General features: G+C 38.2%; 1 protein-coding gene across 1 annotated transcript in view; it reads right to left on the bottom strand.

Moving 5' to 3' along the window:
• The window catches only part of LOC120534656, a 76,923-nt gene that overhangs the window by 29,636 nt on the left and 32,187 nt on the right, over positions 1-15,100 (bottom strand). The window contains exon 3 of the mRNA XM_039762247.1: positions 11,516-12,727. Within this exon, the coding sequence (XP_039618181.1) occupies positions 11,516-12,727 (1,212 nt within the window). The remainder of the gene's footprint in view (positions 1-11,515; positions 12,728-15,100) is intronic.

Below are 15,100 nucleotides of genomic sequence, written 5' to 3'. Positions count from 1 at the left end.
GCTGAGTCTAAAGACAGAACTCTCGATTTACCAGTCGACCACAATCTCTGTCCTCATCTACAGTTGAAGTCAGACGTTTACATTCACTTAGAGTGAATTGTTTAATACTTACTTTATAACCCCTCCACAGATTTTTAGACTAATATTAATGCATCTGGCATATCATTTAAAACATCTACTTTGTGCAGGGCAAAAGTCATTTTTTCCCAACAATGTTCACAGACCTCAGAGTATTTCACTTTTTATTGACCATATCACAGTTCCAGGGGGTCACAAGTTTACATACACTTTGTTCTATCTATCTTGATATATGGTAGCATTGCCTTTAAACTGTTTAACTTGAACCAAATGTTTTGGGTAACCTTCCACAAGCTTCTTACAATATGTTGCTGGAATGTTGGTCTATTCCTCCAGACAGAACTGGTTTAAGTGGGACAGGTTCATACACCTCTTTGCTTGCACACAAATTTTCAATGGAATTGAGGTCAGAGCTTTGTGATGGCCACTCCAATACCGTGACTTTGTTGTCCTTACGCCATTTTGCCACAGCTTTGGAGGTTTGCTTGGGTTCATTGTCCATTTTGGAAGACCCATTTGTGACTGAGCTTCAACTTCCTCACTGAGCTCTTGAGATACTGCAGCAGTATATCTCCATCATTTTCCTACCTCAAGATGTCACCTATTTTGTGAAATGCACCATTCCCTTCTACAGCAAAGCACCCCCACAACATGATGCTCCAATCCCCATGCTTGACGATTGGGATGGTGTTCTTTGGCTTGCAAGCCTCATCCTTTTTCTTCCAAACATGAAAACTATCATTATAGCCAAACAGTTCGATCTTGTATTCATCAGAGCAGAGGACATTTCTCCAGAAAGTAACATCTTTGTCCTCATGTGCCATTGCAAGCTGCAGTCTGGCTTTTTTATGGTGGCTTTGGAGCAGTGTCTTATTCCTTACTAAGAAGCCTTTCAGGTTATGTCGAGATAGGACTTATTTTATTGCGAATATACAGTAGATACTTGTCTACCTGTTTCCTCCAGTATTTTCACAAGGTGCTTTGTTGTTGTTCTGGGATTGATTTGCACTTTTTCATGCCAAAGTATATTGGTCTTTAGGAGACAGAATGCATCTCCTTCCTGAGTGGTATGACAGCTGTCCCATAGTGTTTATACTTGTGTATTATTGTTTGTACAGATAAAGGTGGAACCTTCATGCATTTGGAAATTGTTCCCAAGTATGAACCAGATTTGTGGATTTGTGCACAATTTTTTTCTGAGGGTTTGGCCGATTTCTTTAGATTTCCCCATTATGTCAAGCAAAGAGGCAGTGAGTTTGACGGCAGGCCTTAACATACATTCACGTGTTGACTCCAATCAGGTGAATTGGCTACCAGAAGCTAATTGTCGAAAGGCTTGACATCATTTTCTGGAACGTTTCAAGCTGTTTCTGGCACAGTTAAGAAACGGTATGTAAATGTGTGACCCACTGGAATTGTGACACACTCAATAAAAAGTGAAATACCCTGAGGACGGTGAAAACTGTTGGAAAAAAATTACTTTTGCCCCGCACAAAGTAGATGTCTTAACTTTATAGTTTGTTAGTATGAAACATGTGAAGGGGTTATAAAGTGAGTTTTAAAAAAATCACCTAAGTGTAAGTAAACTTCCGACTTCAGCTGTACGGTCATGAGCTGGTCAGCTGACACTCCATGATAGGGTGTGAAGCTCAACATTATGGTACACACTTAGACAAGAGTTGCTACCCTTCCAGACTAACTGAAGCCAATTAAAATGGATTGGGTATGTCATAAGGACTAACCCCCCCAAACCCTCCGAAGGAGCGGTTTCAGACACATCCCACTCGGTGGACCCAGAGGAACATCCAGATCACAATGAATGGATGATATCTCTCAGTTAGCTTGGAAATACCTGGGGATTCCAAAGGAAGAGCTGCAATCTGAGGATTCTGGGCTGACCTGCTCAGTTTGCTGTCACTGTGACCCTCACTAGGAAATGCACTTTGAGATGATAGGACATTGCAGTAATCAAGCGTACTAGCAATAAAATGCATGAATGAGCTTTTCAGCTTACCCAGGGATAAGAATACACTTTTTTCCTTAAATGACAAAAGGAAACATTGCATTGAGGACAAAACAAAGATCTGAATATACGAGAACACCCAGGGTTTCATTAGTTCTGCTTGGACGTATGAATTAGAACCACCTAATTTATTATTGAAATGCTGACTTCAAGGCTTACTCCTCAAACGCATTATCTTTGACAGAAAGATGCCCTGTGTGGTCTTTAGTTAAATTGACATCAACTTACCGCTATGTACAACTGCCCTGTTAAAATGGCCTCTTAAATGCATTTTTAATTTGTCCAGTCTACTGGGCTTAAATAAGCTGCTGCTGCAAAAAGGGCAATGGAAATTGCTGCAACAAGTTGTGCACCGATTCAGTTGGGGTAGCGAGTTGCCTTCCTGAATTGTTATTTGGCTCTAAAAAAAAAAAAAGAACACAAAAAAGCAGGACTTTAGAGAACTTTAATCTTGAATCTACAGTTAAGTTTTAAAGTACTTAGACATACTGTATATTAAGAATGTGTACAATTAAGAAAAACACTAATGCAGTGTGAATGGTATTCATATTGTTCATGGCATAAACTTCACACCTAATGTAACACATTTGTTTCAACACAAGGTAAATACAGCACTTAAACTGTGAGCTATTTTTGAAAACTGATAAATAGATTGCGTATAATGGGAAAAAACAACATAACCAAGCATATAATTGAAAACAGAAAATTACATGAAAGTAGTGTTTCACTCTACCCTCTGTCACCTCTGCTTGTTTTGTACCACCCTGCATATAGAAATGTCTGCCCTGACCCTGCAGCACTGCAGACAGACATTTCTTGCTGGCTTCTGACTGATTAGGACCCTTTATTCATGCAGGAAAAATCAACTTTCATGATGCTGTCTGAACGGGCATCGGCTTGGGGGTGACTTCATTGACCAGTCAGTAGCAGTGTGAGCCGACATTTCATCATTCGGATGAGGAGCCTATAAAAACAGGACTCTTCAGGGTGTTCATTTGGGAGTGTCTAAAGGCGCAGATCCGGACCTGGAATGCCTGTTGCACCATGCAGTGCTACAATAGGAATATTAAAAGGACTGACATATAGGTGAGCATATATCAAGGTTTATGGGGATACAATTACAGTGGAGAGAAATTCTAAGGTGGCATCACATTTTTAACAATTTTTTTATTAACAATGATATAACAGAAAAGGCACAAATACAGTAATGCAAACTAACAACCTTTACTGAATAATAGCTGAACTTAAACATTTGGTGCATAGACATATATAACAAACAAAAAAATAAATAAATAACTAAAGTAATACAATCAAGTTCTCAGTAATGCTAGCTGCACAGTTTGCTTGTTTACCCTTATGGATCTGTGCACACGACCTGACTTGCACCACACACCATTTTCACACAGACGTATACCGCATGATGCCTGACCTATAGCATGCATAGTTTATGCACATGAAACTCGCAGTGTTTTCATTTAATATAATTAAGGAAACATCATGGCTCCTATAATCCAGTTCTTCATTAGCTGTGTATAATCAAGCATATGATAGCCTGTCATATATTTGATTAAACAGATTGTGGTCACTTTGCACTCTTGCCTATAAACCAGGGCCATCTTACCAGCATCATAGGCACACGGTGCAAAATAGTGTTTTGATAGCAAAACAGAAACATACCTACAGTAGATATTAGAAACATCGGGGGACCCCATCCAGTACCCATATGTTAAGACAGCCCTGCTTTAAACCAAAGTTAAATTCTTCCCATGAAGCAAAAGTTTAATCCAAAGAAATTAAAGGGCAGGACTTGATTTGTTATAACGTGTTAACGCTGTAATCAGTTAAGATGGAGACAAAAATGAGGAGAGAGCTAAAATAATGCTTTATCCTCTCATTTAAAAAAAAATCATTTCACCTGCATGTTGTATGATTAAAATTTCTTAATCACCGAAATGAGCAGCTCCATGCACTTTAATTGGTTAAGAAAACAAATTTCTCTCAACAGGTTAAAGTCGGAAACATTTTACTGATTCCAGCATTTGAGTGGAAGGCAACAGAACCACAGTAAATACCAAACACTTTTATTTTATTGAAGGATCAATATTTCCCTAATATACACACACACGGACAAAATTGCTCAGTCAATGAAAGAAAAACTCAAATTGGTCACAGAAATAACTTTAATCTGACAAAAGTAATAATAAATAAAAATTCTATGAAATTTAACCAATGAAAGTCAGACATTGATTTTCAACCATGCTTCAACAGAATTAATAAAAAAATAAACTCATGAAACAGGCCTGGACAAAAATGATGGTACCCCTAGAAAAGACTGAAAATAATGTGACCAAAGGGACATGTTAATCCAAGGTGTGTCCACTAGTTAGCATCACAGGTGTCTACAATCTTGTAATCAGTCAGTGGACCTATATATAGGGCTCCAGGTAGTCACTGTGTTGTTTGGTGACATGGTGTGTACCACACTCAACATGGACCAGAGGAAGCGAAGGAAAGAGTTGTCTCAGGAGATTAGTAAGAAAATTATAGACAAGCATGTCAAAGGTAAAGGCTAGAAGACCATCTCGAAGCAGCTTGATGTTCCTGTGACTACAGTTGCACATATTATTCAGAAATTTAAGATCCATGGGACTGTAGCCAACCTCCCTGGACGTGGCCGCAGGAGGAAAATTGATGACAAATCAAAGAGATGGATAATACGAATGGTAACAAAAGAGCCCAGAAAAACTTCTAAAGAGATCCAAGGTGAACTTCAAGCTCAAGGAACATCAGTGTCAGATCGCACCATCCGTCGTTGTTTGAGCCAAAGTGGACTTCATGGGAGACGACCAAGGAGGACACCATTGTTGAAAACAAATCATAAAAACCCAGACTGGAATTTGCCAAACTACATGTGGACAAGCCACAAAGATTCTGAGAGAATGTCCTATGGACAAATGAGACAAAAATTGAACTTTTTGCCAAGGCACATCAGCTCTATGTTCACAGACGGAAAAATGAAGCATATCAAGAAAAGAACACTGTCCCTTCTCTGAAACATGGATGAGGCTCTGTTATGTTCTGGGGCTGCTTTGCTGCATCTGGCACAGGGTGTCTTGAATCTGTGCAGGGTACAATGAAATCTCAAGACTATCAAGGGATTCTAGAGAGAAATGTGCTGGCCAGTGTCAGAAAGCTTGGTCTCAGTCGCAGGTCATGTGTCTTGTAACAGGCCAATGACCCAAAACACACAGCTAAAAACACCCAAGGATGGCTAAGAGGAAAACATTGGACTATTCTAAAAGTGGCCTTCTATGAGCCCTGACCTCAATCCTATTGAGCATCTTTGGAAAGAGCTGAAACATGCCGTCTGGAAAAGGCACCCTTCAAACCTGAGACAACTGGAGCAGTTTGCTCATGAGGAGTGGGCCAAAATACCTGCTGAGAAGTGCAGAAGTCTCATTGACAGTTACAGGAATCGTTTGATTGCAGTGATTGCCTCAAAAGGTTGTGCAACAAAATATTAAGTTAGGGGTACCATCATTTTTGTCCAGGCCTGTTTCATGAGTTTATTTTTTTAAATAATTCTGTTGAAGCATGGTTGAAAATCAATGTCTGACTTTCATTGGTTAAATTTCATAGAATTTTTATTTATTATTACTTTTGTCAGATTAAAGTTATTTCTGTGACCATTTTGGGTTTTTCTTTCATTGACTGAAGTGTACCAACAATTTTGTCCACGTGTGTATATATATATATATATATATATATATATATATATATATATATATACATACATATATACATACACATACATATATACATACACATACATATATACATACACATACATATATATATATATATATATATATATATATATATATATATATATATATATATACACACACACACATATATATACATATACACACACACACACACTTACACATACGTTTAAATAGAACGCCTGTCTGTATGTTCCCTATATAATCTTACACCCTTTGACTGAACTGAAGGAAGTTTTTCATAGTTGTTCTCTAGGAGCATACAGACAAGATATTCTGCTTTGAAACCCAAACTTTTGACCCTTGGGGTCCTAGATTTTTTTTCCCCCATTCCCTGTGTGCTACAGTTTCCACACCAGGGCCATCTGCTGGATCAGATCAAGTGAAACACGCACACAGACTATAAACTAAGGGAATGAGTCAGACATGACAGCGTTTACAATTAGAACCCAGCAAAGGAGTTGCCACAATTCTCAAATGTACAAAAAGAAAAAAATTCTCGAGTCATGAGAGCAGAGACACTGATAGAGAGGCAGTGTGGATGACAAAAAGGAAAGCTAGCAATAACCATGGGGTCACCATATAAAAAAAAAACATAAATCTTTGCTTTGTTTCCTTAGCCCATTTCACAAATATATCTAGGCAAAGCCAGGTACTTTATCTAGAACACAGATACAAAAAAATATATTTGTTTAATCAAATTCTAAATCATGGAAAACAACAGCCTTGACTGGTAGTACTTGTGAAAAAATTGGAAACAGCCCTGGAGAAGTTGCCAGGTCAGAGCAGAATACATACACTGGGAACACTACAGCCCTCCAGGACTATCTTTGCAGATCCCTGGGTTAGAAGAATTAAAGGGTAGCTTTAATGTGTTTGAGCAGTTAAGTAGTTATACAAGTGACAGGCATCATTTTACATTAAAATAGAAGTAATGATATATACAGAGACTATACAAATAATTCTTACAGATATTCAATATATCAATATAGATATATCAATGCAGATATTCAAGACAGAATACATGTGTGTGAATGAGAGGGAGATCAGTGGAATGGTGAGGATGAGTAGAGTAGTTGTCGAAGGTGGATGAGTTTAAATACTTGGGATCAATAGTACAGAGTAATGGGGATTGTGGAAGAGAGGTGAAAAAGAGAGTGCAGGCAGGGTGGAGAAGAGTGTCAGGAGTGATTTGTGACATACGAGTATCAACAAGAGTGAAAGAGAAGGTCTACAGGACGGTAGTGAGACCAGCTATGTTATATGGGTTGGAGACGGTGGCACTGACCAAAAAGCAGGAGACAGAGCTGGAGGTGGCAGAGTTAAAGATGCTAAGATTTGCATTGTGTCTGATAGAGGATGGACAGGATTAGAAATGAGGACATTAGAGGGTCAGCTCAAGTTGGACGGTTGGGAAACAAAGTCAGAGTGGCGAGATTGTGTTGGTTTGGACATGTGCAGAGGAGAGATGCCGAGTATATTGGGAAAAGAATGTTGAGGATGGAGCTGCCAGTTAAGAGGAAAAGAGGAAGGCCTAAGAGAAGGTTTATGGATGAGGTGAGAGAGGACATGCAGGTGATGGGTGTAACAGAACAAGATGCAGAGGACAGAAAGATATGGAAGAAGATGATCCACTGTGGCAACCCCTAACAGGAGCAACCAAAAGAAGAAGAAGATACAGATAATTTTTTGAAGGGACTGAGAAGAATAAGTATAGCCCCATCACACTTTGCAGCTTTTCCAGATATTTTTCAATCGTAACGTTCATTGATTTTCCCATTAAAGAAAGTGGAAATTAAAATGTGTTCATTATCAAAATAATGAAAAGAGTGTGTCTAAAAATACAGTAAAAAATTAAAACAGAATAAAAGAATTAAACAAAACAGAAATGGATCAGTTCTGAATTAAATAACCCTTTGTAAACCCACACACAGGAGGACACACCTCACTTTACTTATTTTAGCTTCTTTATTGTTGCCATGTTGCATCATCACTATCAACCTTAGGCGTGACTGCTAACCTTTTCTAGAGAAACTACTGTACAGGGGCCCTTGCTCATTCATTGTATGCCTCTGCATTGCTGGCCAGACAACATCAAATTGAACCACAGCACTGTGGTTTTGTGAAAGGTGAAGTCATACGTGCATTCAAATTTGAATTATGGCTGCCTTTCCCGTTAGCACTGGCACCATTTTTTTGTAATTTTGCCTTTCCTAACACTTGTCTTTCTGCATAATCAGTGTGTGAGCGTCCGTAGTTAGTTGCAGGTGTATTATTTGTAACTTCATGGCTGTAATGTTACCTTCAATAAGAATATTGATTCATGTTTTTGTGGGGTTGTTTGTGTGTGTGACCAGCAAACTATCTGCTTTTACACTGAGCCGCTACATCAACATGTGTCTCATCTGATACACTAAAAAAATAAATTAATTAAAACTAAAAATAGCTCAAAATAAGAAAAAGCACTGCCTTAATTTACAAAATCTTACATATTTGTGGAGAGTCGCAGCAAGCACCCATAACCACCAGTCATGTAGGGTGGCAAAAAAAGAGCAATACACATTTAAACCTTACATACATTGTGAGGTGATCTAAATTAAAAGACTACGGATGAACTCACCATCCTACAAAATATTCACAGCCACTATTGCTGTCAGACAGCATGTTAACTGGCTGTCATAATAAGGTGGGCACAAGAAACTTTGGAAATTTGAAACTGCGATGAAAAGACGCGAGACAGCAAGTACAGTCGTCAAAGTGTGACATGTAGTGTGATGTCGCTATGAATGATTAGAGGAACGTAAGACAAAGACAACTGAGCCTGTTTCAGACAAACAGTGGGTAAGACACAAGGCAGATGATAGCAGTCATCTCACATCTACAAATGGTTTCTCTATAGGAACATGCCATTTTGTTAGCCCAGGTATGTTAAAATTTACAGAAATAAAACGTTAAAAGTTTCAATTAATATATTGCTCTATATTTTCAATGCATTGATTACAGTGCCTTCAAAAAGTATTAAGATCCCTTCACTTTTTTTTTTTTTTTGTACATTTTATCATGTTTATTCCTATTTCCTAATTTGCTTAAATTTATTGTTTCTGTCATTAAGCAACACTCAATACCCCAGAATAAAAAAAAAAATGAAGATAGAATATTGGAATTTTTTAGAAATTCATTAAAATTAAAGAAATGAAATTGCACTTTCACGCAAGTATTCAGGCCCTTTGATATGACACTGGGCGGCACGGTGGCGCAGTGGTAGTGCTGCTGCCTCACAGTTAGGAGACCCAGGGTTCTCCCCGTGTCTGCATGGGTTTCCTCAGGGTACTCCGGTTTCCTCCCACAGTCCAAAGACATGCAGGTTAGGTGGACTGGCAGCTCTGAATTGTCTCTAGTGTGTGCTTGGTGTGTGGGTGTATGTGTCCTGCAGTGGGTTGGCGCCCTGCCTTGTGCCCAGTGTTGGCTGGGACTGGCTCCAGCAGACCCCCGTGACCCTGTGTTCGGATTCAACGGGTTGGAAAATGGATGGATGGATGATATGACACTTAAATTTGGCTCGGGTGTGCTCCATTCTACTGATCATCACGGGTCTTGTTTGGAGTTCACCTGTGGTCAGTTCCACTGATTGGCCATGATTAGGAAAGGCACAAACCGTACGTACTCGCATTTAAGTTCTCTTGTGGATAAGTCAACGTATAATTGAAATTTTAACGTATAATTTCCGGTTATAATGTCGGTTGTATAAGTCGAATGTGAAAAACTCACGCTATTGGTCCAAGAGATTACGATATGCTAACACCCACCTGAGAGAGTAACCACGGAGCACACAGACTTTTTTTCTGTGCATTGTACCTACGTGATGACACAGTAATACCCAAACTATTCCGAAGCGACGTTTGCACCGATTTGTGTACCTCACACCCTCATACACCTTTATCGTAAGAACATCCCTTATCTACGATGGAGCGTTCGATCAGAAGAGAATATGAAGCTGGTTCTAAATTAAAAGAAAGAAGAAATTGGTAACTGCGCTGCTGCAGTAAAATTCGATGTGTCTGAGAAACTGCAAGAGGAGGCAAGAAGATGCGGGGGTAAAAAAAAATGTGTCGTATTTTTGAATGGCAGCATAAGTTGGGGTCTGATTTTATGATCATTTTATCGGGCTTCAAGACCAGATTTATATGCAAGTATATACAGTAACCCGTCAATGGAATGTCCCACAGATTCAGGGTAGAATCACTGCCAAATGTGCTTCAACTAAGTCCTGTGTAAAGAGTCTAAATACTTGTCTCAAAGTAATAGTACAGTTTTTATTTTCAACCAGCTATGTTTCCTGCCAAAGACAGGTAATAGAATAAATGCAAAAATGTTTAAAATTAGATGTCTCTTGCCTCATGGGTATCCTCAGTGTCTCTTCTACACCTTTCTTTAATATCCTTGTGCTTCTTAACCTGTCTTTGCCATCGCTTTCTCTCTAGAACTTGTTTCTGCAAAGCATGTACTCAGACTCTGTCATTTAGAGGTACATTGCTCGTCTCTTGTCCACTTTTTGACTACATTAATGGTAGATGGACGCCCATTACCCACTGTGAAGATATCATTTATATTCTTGCAAATACATAATCTGTTTAAAGGCGACACTAAGCATTCCTCTTTTGCCTTTCCTGTGTATCAAGACCGCTTGTCTGCCACTGTCTGTCTCGAACTGCATTTGACTGAGCAACTGAAGTTAATCAGACCAAAGCCAAATTGACCAATCGGATTGCTCAAAGGGACCGGGAAGACAGACAGACAGACAGACAGACAGACAGACAGACAGACAGACACACACACACACACAGAGTAGTATTTTATTATATAGCAGAAGATAAAAACATTTTAAAAAATTCTTAAAATCCTGTTTTCAATTTGTCATTGTCAGGTATTCTCAGGTATTGAGTGCTACTTCATAACAGAAAAATTAATTAAAAGATATTAGCATAAGGCTTCAACTTAACCAAATGTAAAAATAGTGAAAAGAGTTCAATACGTTTTTGAATGCTCTGTAAATTAGTACCATGACCAGAAAAATACAGGATCTGGAAATAGTTTCTGCAAAAGAATTAAAACTTTTAACTTATGAAACACTTTTTTTACATGAGTGATTTGTCTTTTTTTTTACCAAGCTGGAAGTATAGCTTTTTAATTTTAACATATTACGCTATAAAGACAGTTCTTGTCAAAAGTTTAGGTACTGTATAAATTCATTAGTGCTCATAGGCTGTATATTTTTTCTATTTTTGTAGATTTTTCCAATTTTGTAGACTGACAACATAGTTGTTTCTAGTTGTACAAGCTTACAGTCAGCAGCACCTTCAAACTGGCAACCACATGTGCAACTCTTTCTAATTCTGTGTTGCCATTTCACTTATCCATGCTTTGAACCACTGTGTGCAGGTCTGTATCTTGGGCAGCTGTGATTAGGTGCTCATCTCTTACTCTTAGTTCGCCTCTGCTAAGCCATCCATATGGCAATGAAGCAAAGGGTTAACATATTTATCACTAGGTTTATAGTGTTGCCAGTTGGCTTTTCTTCTGTTCCAATTTTTTTTTTTTTTTATATAAATAATCTTTGCTGCCTAGTGAGTTGCACTGCCTTCTTCTATATGAGTTCTTGAGTGCGACTGGAGGCTGCTCTTGTAACAGAATTGTTTGCCACATTCACAACAGCAGTACGGTTTCTCTCTGGTGTGAATTCTTGTATGAATTTGAAGATTCCATTTGGTATAAAATTCCTTTCCACATTCCAAACAACAATACTGCTTCTCTCCAGTGTGAACTCTCATGTGGGTCTGAAGACTGCTCAGTTGTGAGAATCGTTTACCACATTCAGAACAGCAATAACGTTTCTCTCCCGTGTGAACACTTGTATGTTTCTGAAGATGAACACTGAAAGAAAATTGCTTGCCACATTCAGAACAGCAGAATGGCTTTTCTCCTGTGTGAATTCTCATGTGTTTCTGAAGACCACTGAAATCAGTGAATCGTTTACCACATTCAGAACAGCGATACGGCTTCTCTCCCGTGTGAATTCGTGTGTGAATCTGCAGATTTCTTTTGTTAGAGAATCGCTTTCCACATTCAGAACAACAATACGGCTTCTCTTCGCTGTGAATTCGTGTGTGCCTCTGGAGATAGCTTATTTGTGAGAACTGCTTGCCACATTCAGAACAGCAATGCCACTTCTCTCCTTTGTGGGTTCTAGTGTGACTCTGAAGATGACTACTACTAGAGAAATGTTTGCCACAATCAGAACAGCGATACGGTTTCTCACCGGTGTGAATTCTAGCGTGTACCTGAAGACTGCTACCGTCAGAGAATTGCTTGTCACATTCAGAACAAGAATATGGCTTCTCTCCAGTATGGATTCGTGTGTGTCTCTGAAGGCTGCTGCTGGTGTAGAATCGTTTGCCACATTCAGAACAGCCATAAGGCTTTTCTTGAGTGTGAATTCTTGTGTGTATTTGAAGACCCCAATTGGTGGAAAACTGTTTTCTACATTCATGACAGCAATACTCCTTCTGTCTTTTATGAGTCCGCTTATCTTTGTTTCTATATTTTTTCTTAGAACATTTCTTCTGACAAGAAAGCAAAGTTGATGAATCTGTATTATGTACCTGCAGCTGAGTCTTGACTGTATCTGTCCTTTCTGGCCTCTGGCCATCCTGCACAGGGGCTAGTACCAAAATCATGGGTCCAGTTGTTGATTTCTCCATATTCATCAGAGTCTGTTGTGATCTGCACTGAAGAGAATTCTGAGTCAATGAAGATAAGGAGAAGCTGCCATTGTTTTGGAAACCTGCAGAAATAAAATAATAATACAAAAAACACATCAATAAAAGTGCATTTAAGACGTACTCTAAGAGATTTGAGAAGAGGAATTAATTTAATGCAGAATAGCTATCCCTGCTGAAATAACCACAAAGCATAACAGGAGGGCTCCATCCCACTTTCTTATTAATGGTGTAATACTTTTTTTTTGCTTAGTACACTGGCTTGATGGCAACTGAGTGCATAAATACATCCATCAATTCATTAAAATATCACTAAAGTGTAATGAAGAAAATGAACAATGACAACATTTATTTCTATGGCATATTTCCATGAAAATCACAAAGCTCAAACTGCTCTACGAGAAATTGAAGAAAAATGGCCATTGCAAAAATAAAGTATAAAAATAAATGACAAAATAATATAAATTACTTAGAAGCGTATATAATGCAGAAAAAGTAAGAACCTGGCTGCATGGCTTAATATTCAGGAGCATTCCCAGACTTGGCTGGTTTGAAAGTTGGGAGCATTTTAAAATTTTCCAGTCATTTCATCAAATTTTGTTTATTACATAGTTTTGAAACAATGAGTCACACTCAAATAACAATGATAATAGAATGTCATTTCATTAACTACTAGTGTACATAAAGCATGCTTTTTAATATCATTTTACAATATCATGTGGCCAGCTCAAGTGATGAAAAAAATTCAGGTGCTGCGGTTAGTTAGTTGTGGAGAGTTTGTGGCTAATTGTGGTTGAAATTTAAGAGAATTCAAAGAAGTACTCAATAATGGTTTAAAATCTGTGCTGATGTCTCAAGCTAAAATTATTAGCTTCACCTAAACATGATAGATAATAGATCCCTGTGGCACCTTGAAGATAAATTACAATGTTAGAGAAATCCTGAATCATTATAAACTTCAGATAATGCAGCCACAAGGTTGTTTTTAGTGTAACAGAAATACTGAGTGCATGTTTAGTCGCTGATATTTTCTGATTGGTACTATTCAGGTCATAAAATGATTTCTTCAAAATTTCACATATACCTACGTCTGTGTTTTTTTTTTGTTTGTTTGTTTTGACATCATCATACACCATAAGGTGCATACTAATTCTGTGTGAGCAGGAACACTCAATAAAACCGAATAAAAAAAAAAAAAATCAAGAGATGGTGAGATATGAAGGCAGATTCACCAGCGTTTGTTTGTTAGCTTTTATCGCTCCAGATCAGAGAATGTCCAGTTCCATTACCTCAAAACACCACTCACATCTACAGTTATTCCCAGCTTCAAATAAAAAATAACAGTGCCAGATCCCTAGGACAGTAGTATGTATCGTGAGTGAGATCATTTTTACAAGTACCGTCTGTTACAGATGCAAACCAAATGTACTGTATGTGTGTACTGTATAATATTAACAATAAGAGCAGCTCACTACTGAAAATGGCAACTATAGGAGGCAATAGGGATCGAACCGGGGACTCTAGATTATAAATCGGCAAATCTTACTGCTACGCCACGGAAGTTGTTGCATCGTCCTTGAACCTTTTGTGAAAGTGTTTATTTGATCTTTGGACTTAAGGCTTTACACATTCTATAGTTTATGCCTACATTTTGTAACATTTATTAATAAAATATGAAAAAGTTTCTGTTTTAACAATGTGTTTACACAGATTACTGTAGAAACGGAACACACATGAAATGCACGTGTTCCAAATAACGATCTATTATTTCCACTCTAAAACTCCAGCAGTTCACTCACTCCCAGATAATCAAACAAGGCATGAGCTGGGAGAACTTAGTAAACGTTCTGTGACGGTGGGGGATGGAATAGCAGGCTGCTTACAGCTTGTCCTAATCGGTACATTTGCAGGACAAAAGACGCTGACAGAGAGGTGCGAACGGATTTAAGGTGGACCAGATCTACGAGTTTTCTCGTAGGCTCTGGTAATTCTAGTGTTAAAGTGGAGAAGAACAAACAAACTGTGATTGCTTTCACTACACTATTGGCATGTAGACTTATCTTGCCCAACTGGAAGAATCCTAACTCACTTCTGTCAAGTCAGTGGGTAACTGATGTTATTTACTATTTGAAATTGGAAAAAATAAAATTCTCCCTTAGAAGATCTGTGCAGAACTTTTTCAAAACCTGGCAGGATCTGATCAGTAATATTTTAGAATAAGCATTTAAAGCACTGATGAAGAAGATTCTCTCCCCATTTCCTTTTCTTCTCCATTTATCTTTATTAATTTATTAATTCACCTATTTACTTATTTTTATTAGATTTAAGTTTGACTCTGCTGGCCATGCTCTCTTTCCCAGGGATGGGGGTTGATTTGTTTTAGATCCTATTTTTGTTAAAATTGATCTATTTGTAAGGAATGTTGTGTGATTAAAATA

This window comes from Polypterus senegalus, chromosome 8 (assembly GCF_016835505.1).
Source record: "Polypterus senegalus isolate Bchr_013 chromosome 8, ASM1683550v1, whole genome shotgun sequence".
NCBI classification, from domain to species: Eukaryota; Metazoa; Chordata; class Cladistia; order Polypteriformes; family Polypteridae; genus Polypterus; species Polypterus senegalus.
The sequence above is the reverse complement of the archived record's forward strand: the minus strand, read 5'-3'. Positions and strand labels throughout refer to the sequence as shown.